Here is a 17,847-nt window from a genome sequence, read left to right as displayed (position 1 = left end):
CCTCGAATGCAGTGTTAAGCACTATGGACTTGATCCTGAAGGCAGTGGGAGCCCAGGAGGGCATCAACATAATGTGGAGTCAGACCCAAGGCAAGTTCCAGTTCTGCTTCCTAGAGACCTTTGCTTTAGTTTTATCACCGGGAAGGTGGGGGTGACAATAACAATACCTTGTTAAGATGTTGTGAGGATTGAGTTAGTTCATCTCTCTAAAAAGCTCAGCCCAGTGCCTGGCAGAGAGCTGGCCCAGCACACGGCAGTGGATGTTACCAGCAAAGGGTTTTCAGCAGGGAAGGTCAGATTGTGCTCTAGAAGGCACGTCTGGCTGCCGAGAGTGACTGGTTTGGGGGAGGCTGTTGTCCCAGGGAGGCTGGGCCCCAGGAGATGGTGGTGGGGATGGACAGCCACAGGCAGGGTCAGAAGAGGTTCAGGCGGTAGCTTCTGCAGACCTCTGTAGCTTTGGGAATTGCTTGTGAATAATATCTAAATTGTGAATCACTTCTCAGCCTTTGGCCAAGATCAAGTGTAATATCTAAATTCTGATCTTTCTGTGAGCCCTGGGCCTGATGCCAAACCACCCAGGGGCCGGCTGACGACCCCTCTCTGTTCCTCCCCGCAGCACGCCCACGGACGCCATGCGGGGGGCTCTGTCGCCCCTGTCTTGGCTGCTGCTGCTGCTGCTGGGGTGTGGGCCGCGGGCGTCCTCTGGCAGCGGGGCAGCGGGCTACGCCCCAGTGAAGTACATGCAGCCCATGCAAAAAGGACCTGTGGGACCGCCCTTCCGCGAGGGCAAGGGCCAGTACCTGGGTGAGAGCCTCCCCCGCCACAGTGCCCCAAACAGCTCCTGACCGCTGAACTCCCTTCTCCTCCACCCCCATCAGATCCCACCAGGCCCCCCACCACAGCCCCTCGATCCCCACCAAAGATTTTCCCATCTCCACTTTTCTTCCCGATGCCCCAGAGGGCCTGGAAACAGGGTGCGGATGGTGGCACAGATGGTCTTCAGAGCAGGGAGGGGCAGGAAGGTAAATGCGGAGGTTGGGGGTGGGGGTGGGTCTGCTCCAGCTGTCTCTAAGGCGGGCTGCTGGTGCCACCTGGTGGCCACTCCACCTGCTGGTCATGGGGGATGAGAGTCAGGCCAAGCCCATGGGGAAGGCCCAGCCTGGTAGGTTGGGTGCTAGGGGCCCTGGGTGAGGACACCCTGTAGCCCCCAAGATGGCCTGTGGACCACCCCTAAACTCCATCTTCCATGAGAGCAGGCGGGTGTGCAGGGGAGCGGGGTGGGGGGTGGTCTTCATGAGCAGATGCAGGGAGCCTTGTCTCATACTGGTGTCGGGGACAGGTAGAAGGGGTCCTCTGTCCCCACTGTCCAGGCCCCTGACTGCCTCCTTCTCCCTCTTTCTCAGAAATGCCTCTACCGTTGCTGCCGATGGACCTGAAAGGAGAGCCCGGCCCCCCAGGGAAGCCCGGGCCTCGGGGCCCCCCTGGCCCTCCTGGCTTCCCAGGAAAACCCGGCACTGGGAAGCCAGGGCTCCATGGGCTGCCTGGCCCTGCTGGACCCCCCGGCTTCTCCAGGATGGGCAAGGCTGGTCCCCCAGGGCTCCCAGGCAAGGTCGGACCACCAGGGCAGCCTGGGCTTCGGGGGGAGCCAGGAATACGAGGGGACCAGGGCCTCCGGGGGCCCCCAGGGCCCCCTGGCCTCCCTGGCCCTTCAGGCATTACTGTCCCTGGAAAACCAGGTGCCCAGGGGGTGCCAGGGCCCCCAGGATTCCAGGGGGAGCCAGGGCCCCAGGGGGAGCCTGGGCCCCCAGGCGATCGAGGCCTCAAGGGGGATAATGGAGTGGGCCAGCCAGGGCTGCCTGGGCCACCAGGACAGGGTGGTGCCCCAGGACCCCCCGGCCTCCCTGGCCCCGCTGGCTTAGGCAAACCTGGTTTGGATGGGCTTCCTGGGGCCCCTGGAGACAAGGGTGAGTCTGGGCCTCCTGGGGTTCCGGGTCCCAGTGGGGAGCCAGGAGCTGTGGGCCCCAAAGGACCCCCTGGGGTAGATGGCGTGGGGGTGCCAGGGGTAGCAGGGGTACCAGGCCCACAGGGCCCAGCAGGGGCCAAAGGGGAACCAGGGACCCGGGGTCCCCCTGGCCTGATAGGCCCCACTGGCTATGGGATGCCAGGACTGCCAGGCCCCAAGGGGGACAGGGGCCCAGCTGGGGTCCCAGGGCTCTTGGGGGACAGGGGGGAGCCAGGTGAAGATGGGGAGCCAGGGGAGCAGGGCCCACAGGGCCTTGGTGGCCCCCCTGGGCTTCCTGGATCTGCAGGGCTCCCTGGCAGACGTGGCCCCCCTGGGCCTAAAGGGGAGACAGGGCCTGAAGGACCCCCAGGAGTGCCTGGCATTCGGGGTGACCAGGGGCCTAGTGGCCTGGCTGGGAAACCTGGGCTCCCAGGTGAGAGGGGACTTCCTGGGGCCCATGGGCCCCCTGGACCAACTGGACCCAAAGGGGAGCCAGGTTTCGCAGGCCGCCCTGGAGGACCAGGGGTGGCAGGGGCCCTGGGGCAGAAGGGTGACTTGGGGCTCCCTGGGCAGCCTGGCCTGAGGGGCCCCTCGGGAATCCCAGGACTCCAGGGCCCAGCTGGCCCTATTGGGCCCCAGGGTCTGCCGGGCCTGAAGGGTGAACCAGGCCTGCCAGGGCCTCCTGGGGAGGGGAAAGTGGGGGAACCCGGCACGGCTGGGCCCACGGGACCCCCTGGGGTCCCCGGCTCCCCAGGACTCACAGGCCCTCCTGGGCCTCCCGGGCCTCCTGGGCCCCCTGGTGCCCCTGGGGCCCTCGATGAGACTGGCATCGCAGGCTTGCACCTGCCCAACGGTGGCGTGGAGGGCGCTGTGCTGGGCAAGGGCGGCAAGCCACAGTTCGGGCTGGGCGAGCTGTCGGCGCATGCCACCCCGGCCTTCACTGCGGTGCTCACCTCGCCCTTCCCCGCCTCGGGCATGCCTGTGAAATTTGACCGGACCCTCTACAACGGCCACAGCGGCTACAACCCAGCCACGGGCATCTTCACCTGCCCCGTGGGCGGTGTCTACTACTTTGCTTACCATGTGCACGTCAAGGGTACCAACGTGTGGGTGGCCCTGTACAAGAACAACGTGCCAGCCACCTACACCTACGACGAGTACAAGAAGGGCTACCTGGACCAGGCGTCAGGCGGGGCCGTGCTCCAGCTGCGGCCCAACGACCAGGTCTGGGTGCAGATGCCCTCGGACCAGGCCAACGGCCTCTACTCCACCGAGTACATCCACTCCTCCTTTTCGGGATTCTTGCTCTGCCCCACATAACCCGCGGGGGGGGCCCTGCTGCCCTGGCCTCCTCCTCTTTAGTGGTAGAGTGACCTTTTCAGTTCCAAAGAATCTCCATTTAAAGAAAAAAAAACAGGCCGAACAGAGGCGGCCGCAGCCTTGGCCCGAGGAGATTGACTTGCTTTCTCCCTACATGCAGGCTGAGATTGTCGCCAGAAGGGGCAGGCCTGAGCTCCCTCCCCCACATGTCTGTGCAGGGTCAGGGCTGCACCCCCATCCCTGCCCTGCCTGGTCTGCAGGCAGCGCCCGGGGATGCGCAGCCCAGCCCTGTGTGTCCTTGACTCTGCTGGGCCTCGAAGGAGCTGAGAGGGGCTGAGCTCCGCCACCCCTCCACCTGGGGGGACAGCCCTTCCTGCTGGCCCCCAAATGGCACCTGCTCAAGGAAGGAGGCATGCATGGCCTCCCTCACAGTCCTTGGCTGGGGCTCTTCCAGCTCCCCCAGGACCTCCAGCATATGACAGTGGGGTTCCCTGGAGTTTGTTTCCCTCCAGGGGAAAGAGGGGGGACCATCGAGGTGGCCAGTGTGGACGCCCTGCGAGGACTGCAACCCCACTGGTGATGCTGTGGCATCAGGCCTGTCCATGGCGGGCAAAGCTGCGTGGCCCCCTCTGCAGGCTCCTGGGAAGGGTCACTCCCCTTTCACTGTTTCAGCCGCAGCCATGGGAGGTAGTTTGTGAGGGGTAGAGGCGTGGATCCGGGCCGGCCGCAGCTCGTCACACTCCCTCTGTCTCCAGGGCTGCCCCCACCAGCTCTGGCTCTGTTTAGCATGACGGCGGCCACACAAGCCCCTAGGGACAGCCACAGGCCAGAAAGATCGACCTGTGCGAAGTGTCTAGCACAGATGGGGGCAGGCGGCAGGGTTGACAATCAGCAAACATGGGTGTGTCTCCCCTTCTCTTCCCTGTGGAGAGGCGGGCTGATTTTCTCATACAAAATTGTAAGGGGATCCTTGTCACCCCCAACCCAGGTATCCCCAAAGCAGAGAGCCTCTCGTTTGGCATCCGAACACGGTGCACGCAAGCTCGGGGATGGAGAAGGCTCCCGCTTGCTTTTCCTTAGTAAGAACCATACGGGGGGTGGGGGTGCACACTAGAGGGGTTAATCTGCAGGGGCTTCCTCTCCTTCTACCCTCTGGTTGCAATTTCCTGTTTTCTGCAAGATTAGGGCCCGGAGGCCAAGGCTCTGAGAGAAAGGGGGCCAGCAGGCCCCTTTGGAATGAGTTGGCTCGGACATTTCTGCAATTCTCCCGGATCAGAGCTCCGCAGGAAACAGGCAGGGCCCCCTCCCAAGCCCCAAGCCCTAAGCCCTCGGCCCCTCGTTCACGATGAGCAGGTAAAGCCAAAAGCATCAGTTTGGGAACGGTGGACATTCTTGCACCGTGGCAGGAGGCCTTGTCCTCGGCCCTCACCAGGCCAGCCCACCTCCCCGTACCAAGTGTGAGCCTGGGTCATTCAGGACGAGGCCTCGTCGCCACACTGCTGGACTGTCCATGCGGAAACGGAGGATGACTGGTGACCGCTCGCTCAGCTGCGCTCCCCCAGACTCCTCGCCAAGCCTGCACCCCTGCCCGCGACTTCTCCAAAGCAGGCTGTTTGTTCACTCTAACTTTCAAAAGGAGAAGTGAAAACCCAAATCTGCCCCAGCGACACTTGATTTCTAACTCCCTGACACCCAAGAGAGCCAACCAAGGAGTCTCACACCATTCCTGCTGAGGGTCCTTTGCTCAACCTCTCCCTTCCCCGGGTCAAAGCCACTAGAATCCGATGTGTTGGGGACAGTTTTGATTGGCAGAAATGAATCGGCTCCCAGTGGGAGCCCAGGGGACTAAGTAGGGTACCAGGGGAGCCAAAAAACAAACAAACACAAAAACACAAAGAGCTGTTTCACAGAGCTGAGCTTCTGCCAAATTTCATTCCTGAAGCCTTCAGGGAGGAGTGGCTGGCATTTCTGAAATGTTTACGGGATCTGAGTTGCAGGTGTTCACTTAACTGACTAGCTTTGATAAACAATGTTGGATTTTAACTAAGCAAACTACGTTACCTTGTGCAGTTTTAGTACTCTGATTCTGAATTTTATTTTTTAAGATTAAGGTTTAAATGTTTTCCACTAGTCATTTCATTTCTAACTTGGTATACGAAGCTTAGTTCACATATTTATCATGGGCCCTGTGTCACAGAAGATTCGGGAAAAATGCACTGGGGAATCAAATAAAATTGGACGTCTTTTCGAAAAGAAAAACCGTACTGACTGTATTGACACAACCGCAATAAAACCTGTTGTACAGAACAGTGCCCTGCTGCAGTGAGCATCGATGCAGACGCCCCTTAGGGCTCTGGATCTCGTAAGGCATCCGGGGAGCGTCCCGGGGCTCTCGTGTGCCCGCCCTCTCCCATGGAGCACGCATTCCCCACCAGCTCCCCAGCCCAGGTTTCTGTCACCACCGCATCAAAAACGCTTGACACCTACGCTGCTGAGTCTGTGCAACAAGCAAATGCCAAGAGGCATTTTAAGAAACCAAAGGCAGGCTGGAGCTGCGGGAGACGGATCAAGCTTCACTGGAACATTCCTGCAAACTCTCGGGGGTAGTGGAGCATGACAGCTGGCTCAGGATCCCAAGGGCCAAGTCTCAACATCTGATACAAATTATGAATGAAATCGTGAGTCTTTGCTCCTGAGGGCTGGCTACTGCCAGGCCCAAAGCTGAAGGCAGGCTGCGGGGAGCTGTCCTGGGCAGAAAGCACCTGCTTGCTGCCCACCATGCTCAGCAGCAGGAGATCTGTCCCCGATCTGGGGTCTGGGCAATGGACCGGAAACAATCCATGCCCTGAAAAGCCCCCAGCCCGGCAGAGCCCCACCTTGGCTGAAAGTAGAGCTGCCCCACAGTCTTCAGACCTCAGGACAGTTGCAGACCATGCATGCTTCCTTCCACGGCTGGAAGGATGCTCAGACAACGTCCCTGCTGCCTGAGGTGTCCTTTTCCTTTCTTCAAAATGGATGCCGTGCAAACCTTCCTCGTGGGGCAAGGCCTTTGACTGGGCCCCAAGATATAGGAGGCACACACATGCAGTCCACCCAGGGCACCTGCGATGGCATGCCCTCCACACCCAAAGGCTGCCAGTCTGCGCATAGAAGGGAGCCTTCTACAGGGTTCCTGTTCCTGCCCCAGCTGGGCCTAGCTCTTATTTGGGGAAGTCAGTTTCTGAGAGCAGAAAAACCTGGCTTGTTCCTGCTCACTGCCTCTGGCAAAGCACTTGGCCTAGCTGCCTGGGCCACCCTGTGTGATCTCTAACAGGAAAGGCCACCAAATCATGCCTGTTCTGCCCTTCCTGGCTGGAGGAACAGGAGGAATCTGCCTGGCAACACAGCAGATCATCGCTTTGGGGTCCCAGCTCCTAGCGAAGTGCAGCCCAGACAGACAGGCACTAGGCTTGAGAAGGTCAAGCTGCTGCAGGAGGATCCATTCAGGGCAGAGGAGAAGCAGGAAACAGTGGTGGGATTTACCAAAAGCTGTTTATTGCTGTGACTTCCACTGGAAGCTGTTAGCAAGCCCCATGATAGCTAAGGGCTAGGTGTGGACCTAGATCAGCTGGAATCAAGGGCCTGTCCCTTGATCCACATGACCTGCTGCTTGGGGCCCTGCCCAGCCAAGGGCAGGCTTGCTGGCAAATTGGCTAAAACCTAACAGGGAGAAATGATGCTGCTGCAGATCACTTCCACTCCCCAAAACCCCATGCCCTAGATGATAAAATGCCGTAAGTATCCTCTAAAATAAACCCACCCTGGTCTCTCACGTCTCACTGAGGAGCCGGGGAGCGCCCTACGGCTCTGCAGCAAGCCAGAGACCCAGCACGAGGGAGGCACCAGCCCCTTACTGTTCCAATGACTTCCCCCCAAAAGACCCCAGCCCACACGACAGGAAGACCGAGGTGGGGGAGCCAAGCTTGAGGAACCTCAGGGTTTCCGATCTGAACTGTAGGTGGTCCCACTGGATGTGGCAGAGCCCTAGCAGCTGTGGCCCTCACAGACTCTTCTGGAAGACCCGGTGCAGGCTCTGGGCCAGGACGTCTGTCTCCTCATAGCCCTCACAGCTTTGCTGCCAGCTCTCTGGCACCTGATCCATTCCATAGTAGGCGCCAGCAATGGCCCCCGCCATGGTGGCAATGGTGTCTGTGTCCCCACCAAGTGAGATGGAATAGATGAGAGTCCTCTGGAGGCTATTGAAGGCAGAGGGGATCTCGGGGTCGGGCTCCATGCAGCGCAGGAAGCAGTAGATGGCGGTGGGCACAGACTCAAAGGCAGCAATGCCGTTCCCTGTGGGGAAGCCAGATTACAGGGGCTTGACCTACCCCTGGGCCCCCGGGCGTCCCGCTGTTTGCCACACGTCAGCATCCTCAGCTTCAGGCAGGGCTGTGACTGAGACCACCTGGGTTCAAGTCCAGACTCCACCACGTACTGGCTGTGTGACTGGGAAAGTGACCTAATCACTAAGACTCCTGCTCCCGGATCCCACTCCTCAGCGCAGCGAGTACAGTGAGTAACCCTCTCAGGGGCTGGTGCGAGGATGAAGTGTGATCGAAGCATTCCGCAGAGTGCCCAGGACCAGTGCTGGGCACATACACATGTTATCAACACTACCTGTCAAAACTGGGGGTCAGCTTCCATTTCTGGGGACACTGATCTACAAGGCTGAAGGCACTGAGGTCACACCCTTGCCAAGGACCCTGCAGAGCGTGGCCAGGGCACAATGACTCCACACTCCCCTCCCCGAGCCCAAGACTGACCCTGAAGGACAAAAAGTGGGCGAACAAATGACAGGCAGGCCCACCCACCTAGCTCAGACACCACTTCCTCTCTGGACACCGAGTCCTGGTCTAGAAGCTCCCCGATCTTCTTCAGGCGGCTGGAGTATGGGCGCTCCTCCATGCCCAATCTGTGGGTTGGGGGAGAGATTTCAGGGAGGTCAAAGCCAGCAGGGCGCAGTCACCAGGCAGGGGGAGGGGCTGCGTGCGAGTGAGCAGGGACATGGTCTGGCCGGCAGCCCACACGGGTGCCCCGACAAGAGGAGGCAGGGGCTAGGTGTGAGCAGGTCGTTTTGTTCTCTGGGACCCTGAGAGCCTTGGAACACAAACAAGGCAAAGGGGCTTAAGAAGGAAGGTTTCAGCTTGTGGCAGTGCCAGGTGCCCACCCCCAACCTGTACCCACAGACACCCACACACCTCCATCCCCGTACTCACTCCCTGGCATCCAAGACGGACTGGGCATCACCCTCCAGCTCCTCCATGTGGCCCAGGAGTTGCTCGAGGAAGTGCTCACTGGAAGACTCACCCTGCAAAGCCAGGTGCACAGCCAGGGCCTGCAGGATGGCACCATTGTAACCCAGGGAGGAGGCGTGTGTCAGCTGGGCTGAGAGCCGGGCAAACTAGGGACAAGAAGACCTGCTGTCACAGAACCCACGCTGCTGAAGAGGGAGGACAGCGCCCAGAAGCCAGTCCACCCTGAATACCTTCTGCACATCCTGGACGCTGCTATAGGCCAGGGAGATGCCGGCCACCCGCATGGCACCCCCGTTGCCATAGGAGCCTTTCCCGTTAAACTGGGCCCGGGCAGGCTCATAGACATCGCGACACTTGGGGTTCAGGAGCTTCTTGAAGACGGTGATTACTCCAGCGCCGTAACCCCTGTCAGGGTCTTTCTTGTACTCCTGAGCAAACCTGGGGGAGAGAGGGGGACAGAACTGGGGTTTCAGTGATGCCTCTCAGAGTTGGGAAAGAAAACTGGGCTGATGTGGAAAAGAGGAAGCCTTGGGGACCTAAGGATGTACCAGCGTGCTGTCATTTTTAGCTTGGGAAGCTGTTTCAGCCCTAGACACGGGGTCCTGCTGGCTTAGGGGGCGGTCCCGGGCATGCACAGATATTCCTCTGGTCAAGGGTGTGGTAACTCTGCTCACCTGGTTCGCCTAACCCCAGGACCACCCCTTACCTGTGAGCCATGTCCACTTCGTCGAAGGCCTCCTTGGCTAGCAGGGACTGCACGAGGGCCCTGGCCATGGCCGTGTCATCTGTGTAGTACAAGGCTTCTGTGGGGGGAGGACGGGGCTGAGGCGAGCTGCAGGGCTCCAGGGTGGAGGCCTCCTGCTCATTCCTTTTAGAGCTACCACACCCACAACGACCTAAAGTCAGCCTCTCCTGTCCAGTTTTCTGGACTTTGGGAAGCCCTAGGATTTCAGCCCTGGGATTTTCAGCAATTCTTTATTCTGAGTCAGTCACCGTGTCCCACTGATATCTGAAGGAAAACCGTCCATCCCCTTCTGGCTGTCGCCCCTGCAGCTCTGGTCTTAGTACGACCTGCTTGGGCTACAGGCAGAGCCTCTCAAATCTCCTGCCCATTTCCTACCTTCCAATCCAACCTACACATGCAGCCTGAACACTCCTCCTAAGAGCAGACTACCACCTTCCTCAGCTCCCTCTCCTGTTCAAAGTGGCTCTCGGCTGCCTTCAGGATGAGGTCCAAATTCATGGCCCTGGCATTCAACACCCTTCCGTGTCAAGCCCCTTCCTTCCTTCCTCACCCATCTTATATCCCACCGCTTTCCTACACATCCTCAGAACCAGCCGTGGGGCTGCGATCAGGTTCCTCCCGGCAGGGCTGCTCCAGTCCCTCCACTCGCGCCATCTCCTTTTCCTCAGAGTGCCCGTGAAGACTGCCCTGGCACTTCCGACACTGCAGTGCTGGTCATTTGTGACCGCTGAGATAGGCTATGAGTCTGCCAGGGACAGGGGATTGGTCTTATTTGTGGAAGAGCCGCTTACCGAGAATGAAGCAGACTCCCTGGGAAGCCCTTTTTCCCATTTCTTGAATGGCTGCCGCACCTCCTCTCAGCATCTCCCAATCCCCAAGCCCTGCTTTCCTCTTCCCTTCCCACCCCTGGGTGGCCCTTACCTCCTGCTCCCCAGGAAGAGCAGCTAACAGGTATCTGACCAGCAACTGCGCTCCCCAGGCCCCCTCAGAAGGAGTGAGTCTCCCCTGGTCTAAGACGAAGCCCATCCCAATCCCTTCCCCTGGGGACCTTGCTCTCCTTTGTCCCTTCTCTCCTGCATCCTCAACCTCTCCCTCCTCGGGGGAACAGCATCTGTTCTGTTTTCATTTGGTCACTGCACCCACTCTCCCCCGGGAACCACCTTTCTCACTCTCGGTCCAGGGGACTAGTGCATGGCACCAACCCCACCTCCAGCCTAAGCAAACAGCAGCCCCCATTCCCTTGGTTAGGGATGGACATATGACCTAAGCCAGGCCAATGAGACCCAATTTGGGACTTCTGTTGGGAATGCTGCAAAGAGAAACTCTTCCTCTGCTGGAGCTGCTGAGCTGGGAGGGGCCAGGAGCTGCTGGGGGCTGTCCCACAGGAAGGGTCTGCCCAGGCGAGTGAAGCCTACTCAGAAAAAAGCAGATCTGAACAATGGAGAGCAAGTGAGCCCTGGGGAGATGACCTGAGTCCCCGGATTCAGCTCTGCTTGCAGCCAGGCCTGCCTCTGCACTTTCCAGTTATGTCCGCCAATATAATCCCTTTCACTTAGGCCACTTTGAGCTGGGTTTTCTGTCACTTGTATCCAAAGGTCTTCAAACAGCTCTTAAACTAAAACATGCTTTTTCCTCATCTTAACGTCAAACCAAAAATGAAATAAAAACCCATCCCTCCATTTTGTCTTCACAACTATTATATAACTCATCTCCCTCCTTCTCTTCATACCAAACCATACTATTTTCTCAGTTTCCATTTCCTCCTTAACCCACTGAAAATGCTCTTTTTTTTTTTTTTTTTTTTGAGACAAAGTCCCACTCTGTTGCCCGGGCTAGAGTGCTGTGGCGTCAGCCTAGCTCACAGCAACCTCAAACTCCTGGGCTCAAGCAATCCTCCTGCCTCAGCCTCCCGAGTAGCTGGGACTACAGGTATGCGCCACCATGCCCGGCTAATTTTACTGTATATATTTTTAGCTGTCCATATAATTTCTTTCTATTTTTAGTAGAGACAGGTCTCGCTCTTGCTCAAGCTGGTCTCAAACTCCTGGGCTCAAGCAATCCTACTGCCTCGGCCTCCTGAGTAGCTGGGGCTACAGGCATGTGCTACGATACCTGGCTAATTTTTTCTATATATTTTTAGTTGTCCAGCTAATTTCTTTCTATTTTTTTAGAAGAGGTGGGGTCTCGCGCTCTTGCTCAGGCTGGTCTCCAACTCCTGAGCTCAAACGATCCACCCGCCTCAGCCTCCCAGAGTGTGAGCCACTGTGCCCGGCCTGAAAATGATTTTCTAAGTCCAGATTTCCCCCTCTATAGTGCGACACCAGTGTCTTCATCTTGAAATTCTTTTCCTAGGTATGGCTGATAGTGCCTCCTGCTTCTCCTATCAAACTGTTTCTTCCCTAGCTTCCTTCCCCCTCCTCCACCTCCCTCTTAAATATGTGTTTTCTCCAAGGTTCTGTCTGACTGTGGCTCCAGGAACACTCACATCCTCTCCTTGACCTCAGACCTGCTACCTGAGCTGAGATCTGGGTGATGAGCTGACTACACAAGGGAAGGAAAAGGGAAGACGAGTTAGCTTTTAAGGAAGGGACAGCAGGGTGCAAACGGTCCTGCTAGAGAAAGTATGGTGTGAGAGGAACCCAAGAGAAGCGGAAAGCAAGGCCAAGGGTGGCATAAGATGAAATCGCAGATGCAGGGGCGGTGGGGCCAGGTAGGATGAGTTGAGGAATTTGGCTCTAACCTAAGGGTAATTGGGAAATCACAGCAGGGTTTTATGCGGGGAGGACAGGGCCAGATCTATACTTTGAGAGGTGCGCTCCCTGCTGTGTGGTGAATGGGCTGGTGGTGTACTGATTCCAGAGAACTGGATAAAACAGGTCAAGTCAGCAAGGCAGGGGGTATACAGACGGTATACAGGTGGTCCAACTTAGCATTTCTGGCTTTGCAATGGTGCTAAAGCAATACTCATTCAGTAGGCTCCGCGACTCAGGATGGGGCTAGCCACACTGTAAGTTGAAAACGCCACTTTTCACTTACGATATTTTCAACTTACTATGGGTTTATCGGGAGGTAAGCCCATCATAAATCGAGGGCATCTGCATACTGCAGCAGGCGCAATCCAGGAGAATGACGCCCAGGTCTCTGGCTTGCACAGCTGAGACGCCGGTGTTGCCATACCCGGAGCTGGGGAACGTTCGGGGGCGAGACGTGTAAAAAGGAGTTCGGACTTGGACCCGCGAGTCCGAGGTGTCTGCGGGTCATCCGACTCCGGCCCCGCTGCCCTGGCCAGCCCCATCTCCGTGCACAGCCAGACCAGCCCACACCCCGGACTCTGTACCCTCCGGCTCCCTCTCCAGGGGCCCCCGCGGGCGGGGCGCGACCCACGTGCGCCCGGCCCCGCCCACCTGTCTGCGCGCTCCCGGGCGTGCCGGGGTCGGGCTCCAGGCTCTGGACGTGACGCAGGACTGACGTCAGGTCAACGGTATCGTGGGCCTCGTAGATGGCGCCCACGCAGTCCCCGAGCAGCGCGCCAGCCAGGCAGCCTCGGAAGCGCGAGAGGGAGCGGGCCGCGCCAGCCCCGCCGCCACCCGCAGCCGTCATCGCCACCACTGCCGCCATCCGCGCGCCGGCCAGCCGCCACTTCCGGTACCGCGGCGCCGCTTCCCTCCTCCCCGGCCCACAGCGCCTCCCAGTGGCCTGGAGCCTGCGCGCCGCTCCCCGGCCCACAGCGCCCCCAGCGGCCCGGAGGCGCGGGGCCCCTCAGCCCCGCCAGCCTCGGCTTGGAGCCCCGGTTCTACCCACTGCGAACGGCCTTCACAACCAGGCATGACGGCCACTAAAGGGTCCCCGACTCAGGCCCAGACACCCCCACTAGGCCCTCCCACTGGGATCCTGGCCCCCTCTGGATCGCCCTTAGGCATCAAAAGGGCAGGCAAGGGGCCTGCTGGGCAGGGGCAGAGCTAGGTGGAGGCTGCGCTGCTAAAGCCCTGGGCATGATGGCCTAGCCCAGTGAGGAGGAGGAATGGATTTGGAACATGGAGTTTGGGGGGATGATGTTCCTCATTTTTGCTCCTCCATACACAGGAGGGCAGGTCGGAACCCTCTCCCTCCTGCGGGCTCCGTGCAGGGGTACAGGGGTGCGGGAGTAGCAGAGAGCAGCGTAGCCCGAGAACTTGCTCATTTATTAGATCCAGTCTCTCCTGCTTCTTCCATTTCCCACCCAAGCTTCAGCTTCTCCTGCTCTCTCAGCCCTCCAGGGCTAGGCCAGCTCCAGCTGGCAGCTTTTGAGTGGACTCAGGGTGCGGTTTGTGGTCCGGGTGAAGGTGTCCACCTCGGGCACAAACTTCTCAGCAGGCACAGTCAGCTTGCGCCGGGTGTCCATGCACTTGGTGTCCAGCAGCATGGAGTTGGCCTTGCAGGCAATATCAGCCTGCAGCCGGGCCAGGTGCTTGTACAGGGCGTCCAGCGCGTCCCTGAGGAGGAAGCATTGACAACCCACCACCCCTGCGTGAGGCCAGGAGGTGTGGGCTGGATGCACCAGCCTTCAGTGAGGAAGACAAAGCCCAGGGGAACAGGCAGGCAGCAAGAGGCCCCACCAGCGGGCGGTGTCTCCCCGCCCCTCCTGCCTACTCCCAAACCTACTGTACTTGTGCCAGCTTCTGCTTCAGGGCGGCGATGGTCGCCTCTAACTGGTGAACCTCGTCAGTGAGGCCGTACTGGGCCTGAGGCAGAGGGGTGGGTTGGGAGTCCAGGTCAGACATGCTGTCCTTGACCGCAGGCCTGAGTGCTGCCCTGCGGCAGCGCCCTTGCCCCACCAGGAATGTGTGCTGGGGTGTGATCCTGAGGGAACCTTAGCAAGGGGGCCTGTGCCCCACTGGGACACCCTCGCACCTGGTCCCGGCAGAGTTCCACATTAGGCCTGTAGGTTCTGGCCTCTAGCCGGGTATGGGACAGCTTCAGGTTCAGTAACTTTCTGCGCAGATCCTCCTCCAGGTGCCGGATGTCCTCCTGCAGCTCAGCGATCTCCTCCAAGGTCTGCAGGGGACAGAGTGACTGGTCTCCACCAGCTGAACTCACCACAGTGCACCTACTCCAGGGCTTCCTGGCTGGGCATCCGGCTGCTCATCCCATAGCAGCAAGTCCCAGCCCCAGGAGAAGGCTCACATTCTTCTCCTGCCACTTGAGCTCACTGTACAGTTTCTCCATCTCCCGCAACCGCTTCCTGAAGGCAAATTCTGTTGCAACCCTCTGGGCTTCGAGCTCGTTGTTGGTCTGAGGACAGGAGGCAGGCAAGGCAAGGAGGGGGATAAGCTCATGGCCACCTGAGGATATTGCTCAAGTGAGGGGAAGGGGTGCCACATGGTTAACAGGGAACAAAAGGTCAGGGCTGGGTGCACACTTGGGCTGCCCGTTAGCCGTGGAGGAGCAGGCTGGGGGTGGGCAGTCACCTCGGCAATCGTCAGGGCGATGGCCTCCCTCAGCTCCATGGCTGCTTTCATCTCTGCCTCCGCTTGGGCCTTGTTGAACTGACTGAAGTCATCCCACTCCTGGAGTGTGGTGGAGCTGCAGGTGGCAGGAAATAACGGGGTCCTAAGGGGGTGGCCCATGAGGGGAGCAGGAGAGACAGACTGAACACTCCTCTTACCCCTCGGGGACACGTGTGGGATTGATCTTCAGAGAGATGTTTGGGGATGTGAGGTTGAGAGATAGACAGCCTCTGTCGATCTCCAGCGTCTCCATTTTGCCACGGTGGTCAGAGTTGAGCTGCTGTCGGACTTCCTGCAGGCGGCTGGGGAGAGTGCAAACTCAATCAGGAACCAGCCCCCAAGGCCCCAGGATGCAGGCTTCGTCGGACTAAAGGGACACTGAGGGACGAGGAGGCTGGGACGACTCTTCCCAGCAGAAGACACTGGAGCTGCCACTGCAGCTGAAATGAAGACCAGCACAGCTAGATGAGCTGCCCACCAGACAAAGAGGTGACACCGAGTGCTCACACACACCCACGGGGCACAACACTCACAATAAGGCACTCAGGGGTGCTGGCCAATGGGTTTTATTTCTCATGCTTTCAATCAACTGATCCTGGCTGCCTAGAGCAAGGTGATGCGTGAGACCTACTCTGAGACCATGTCCAGGCAGTGGCAAGAGCACTGCAATCCATCAGTGGTTTCTGTCACAGGCACGGGAGGGGCCAAAGGTAGCATGAGAGCCAGTTGCCATTGTCCCCTTATCCACGATACCTATGTTCCGCATTTGAGGCACAAAGGCTGCAAGTGCTTGTGAACATGCCAGTGACCCATCTCTCCCTTACCAGAGCTGCTCGAAGGCCTGGCTGACCTTCTGCTGCAAGGCCTTCCTGGTGGCCTCGATGACCTCCACCTCTTTATGCAGCTCATTCTCCACAGAGTCCCTCACCACATCGATGTCTCGCCGACTCTCCCGCAGGGTCAGACACTCGATGGCCACATCCAGAGGCAGGTTCTTGGCCTGCAGGTTTTGCTCTGCTGACTCCTTCATCTAGAAAAGGGGGCACAGGAGGCTGGTGGAGCCATCACAGGGAAGTAGCTCTTATCCCCACTTTAGCAGAGGGGCCAGTGAGTGTCTTGGAGTGACATGCCACTCATGACCGCCAACCCAGAAGTGGGGATGGAGGGGGCGGGTCTTTATAGCACTGTCTCCTGGCACCCAGCTCTAGCTCCCTGCCTTTGTCAGGGTGCTGATCTCAGTATCTAAATCCGTCAGACTCTTGTCTAGCATCTCCTTCCACCGGTTGACAGTAACGATTCTCTCTGCCAGTCGAGTTCGGTTGTCATGTTCGTCCCAAATGGTCTGGAAGAGACAGAGCCAGATAAAGAGGGTGTCAGCGGATGGGGACTAGCCCTGTGCCCACCCGACTGGGCTCTTGCCCCCAACCTGGTTGTTGGTCTCGTTGCGGAGGACCCGGGCCTCCTGGCGGATCTGATGGGAAGCATCTCGCTGCCGCTCAGCATTGGTGGACAGCAGGTAGCTGTTGGTGTGCCAGTCGGGCAGCTGGAAGCGCTGGCTCGGCTTGACACTCAGTGTGGCCATGGTGCAGGGACCGGCAGGGTCAGAACCCCCTAGGCCTGTTCCTTCACCACCTGTAGAGGGACAACAGGGCTCCTGGAACAAATACCTTCCCCCCGCCACCCCCCACGGAAAACGGGCAGCACGTGCTCCTACCCATTTTCCTCTGAGCGCCTTCCTGCCAGAAGCCTGCTAGGGAACAGCCCTTGCTGTACTCAACTTCGTGTGAGGCATTAACTAAGTTTCCTCCCCCCATCCACCTGCAGGCACAAACCCCTGGACCCTGCAGGTCCTGGAGCAGGTAAAAGGGGATAATGGAGCCCTTTGGGGTGTGTGCATGTGCAGTGCCAAATGCCCTGGTGGGGGAGTTGGCAGGAAAAATAGCCCCTAATCCAGTTTCTACCCACATTTCCAGCAACCACGTCTAGTTCAGCTTTCTCTCCCCGCCCCCGGCCCCCCGCTGTGGGCCAGGCCCCGAGGGAATCTCAGAGAACAAGGCCGGCTCTCTCTCCTGGGCGTTGCGCTGGCACAGGGAGCCGGCGGGGGCGGGGGGAGTCGGGCCGCCGGCCACTCCCTGTGTGGTCGTCGCACTCGCTCCTGCGCCTTCTGTGGGCGGAGGCGGCGCGGGCGTGAGGGGCAGGGCGGGCGGCGCCGGGGTCGGTGTGGTTCCTGGCGAGGCCCTCCCCGCCGCGAGAGAATCATCTGGGCCCGGGAAGGAGAAGGGAGGGAGAGGTCGGGCCTCAGCGGGAGCCCCGCCGCCCGCGCCCCTCGCCTTCTTACCTCCGTTCAGGGCTCGCACTCCGGGCAGCCGTCTCCGGGCGGCCGTCTCCGGGCGGCTCTGTTTAGCGCCCCCGGTTGCTAGGCAACCGCCCCCTCCCCGAGCGGCCTCCGCCGGCCTCCGCGTTGAGTTCCGCTACCAGCGCGGCGTCCTGGGCGGCGACAGCCCAGGCCTCTAGGGTAGGCGAGGGGCGGCCGGCCGCGGGGTGCGGGGGCGTTGAGTGAGGAGGAGGGCATGGGGCAGCGCATTCACTTGATTGACAAATTAAACATTTTTGTTTTGATGAAAGTTGTGCAGCGACATGCTAAAAAAATACGAAGCCGGGCGTGGTGGCACGCCCCTGTGTCCCAGCTACTCGGGAGGACGAGGCAGGAGGATCGCTTGAGCTCAGGAGTTTGAGACCAGCCTGGGCAACGGAGCGAGACCCCTACCTCTAAAAAATTAAAAAACAAACAACGAACAGTACATAGGAAAAGTCAAAGTCTCCTGCTCAGCTCACTCCCCAGCAGGTCTCCTTCCTGAAATGGCTATACATTTCCTCAATCCTGTCTTACCCACCAGTTAGTTTTCCCCGTCTGCTTGAAGGCATACAGGGAATGATCATGGTATTTGAAGAGGGCACAACCGTGGGGGAGATAACTGGCATGTTAAAAACAATGCTCAA

The 17,847-nt window shown here is 59.2% G+C and overlaps 3 protein-coding genes across 3 annotated transcripts; 1 reads left to right on the top strand and 2 right to left on the bottom strand.

The window, feature by feature from the left end:
• The first annotated feature begins 632 nt into the window (after positions 1-632).
• COL8A2 (collagen type VIII alpha 2 chain) lies at positions 633-3,322 on the top strand. The gene is made up of 2 exons (XM_069477671.1): positions 633-804; positions 1,404-3,322. The coding sequence occupies exons 1-2, from the start codon at positions 633-635 to the stop codon at positions 3,320-3,322; spliced, it is 2,091 nt and encodes a 696-aa protein (XP_069333772.1).
• A 2,127-nt stretch (positions 3,323-5,449) lies between these two features.
• ADPRS (ADP-ribosylserine hydrolase) lies at positions 5,450-12,988 on the bottom strand. Its single transcript, XM_069477670.1, has 6 exons — positions 12,766-12,988; positions 9,323-9,419; positions 8,847-9,054; positions 8,578-8,762; positions 8,173-8,273; positions 5,450-7,654 (listed from the first exon to the last, which is right to left on the bottom strand). The coding sequence occupies exons 1-6, from the start codon at positions 12,977-12,979 to the stop codon at positions 7,362-7,364; spliced, it is 1,098 nt and encodes a 365-aa protein (XP_069333771.1). The 5' UTR covers positions 12,980-12,988; the 3' UTR covers positions 5,450-7,361.
• Positions 12,989-13,527: 539 nt separating this feature from the next.
• Positions 13,528-16,470, bottom strand: TEKT2 (tektin 2). The gene is made up of 9 exons (XM_069477669.1): positions 16,274-16,470; positions 16,064-16,189; positions 15,672-15,877; positions 15,006-15,149; positions 14,809-14,923; positions 14,525-14,632; positions 14,252-14,395; positions 14,003-14,082; positions 13,528-13,833 (listed from the first exon to the last, which is right to left on the bottom strand). Exons 1-9 carry the CDS (start codon positions 16,427-16,429, stop codon positions 13,620-13,622), a joined length of 1,293 nt encoding a protein of 430 aa, XP_069333770.1. The 5' UTR covers positions 16,430-16,470; the 3' UTR covers positions 13,528-13,619.
• Positions 16,471-17,847: the final 1,377 nt, after the last annotated feature.

Source organism: Eulemur rufifrons, chromosome 8 (assembly GCF_041146395.1).
Source record: "Eulemur rufifrons isolate Redbay chromosome 8, OSU_ERuf_1, whole genome shotgun sequence".
In the NCBI taxonomy this organism is placed as follows: Eukaryota; Metazoa; Chordata; class Mammalia; order Primates; family Lemuridae; genus Eulemur; species Eulemur rufifrons.
This window is presented reverse-complemented; position numbering and strand designations above follow the sequence as displayed.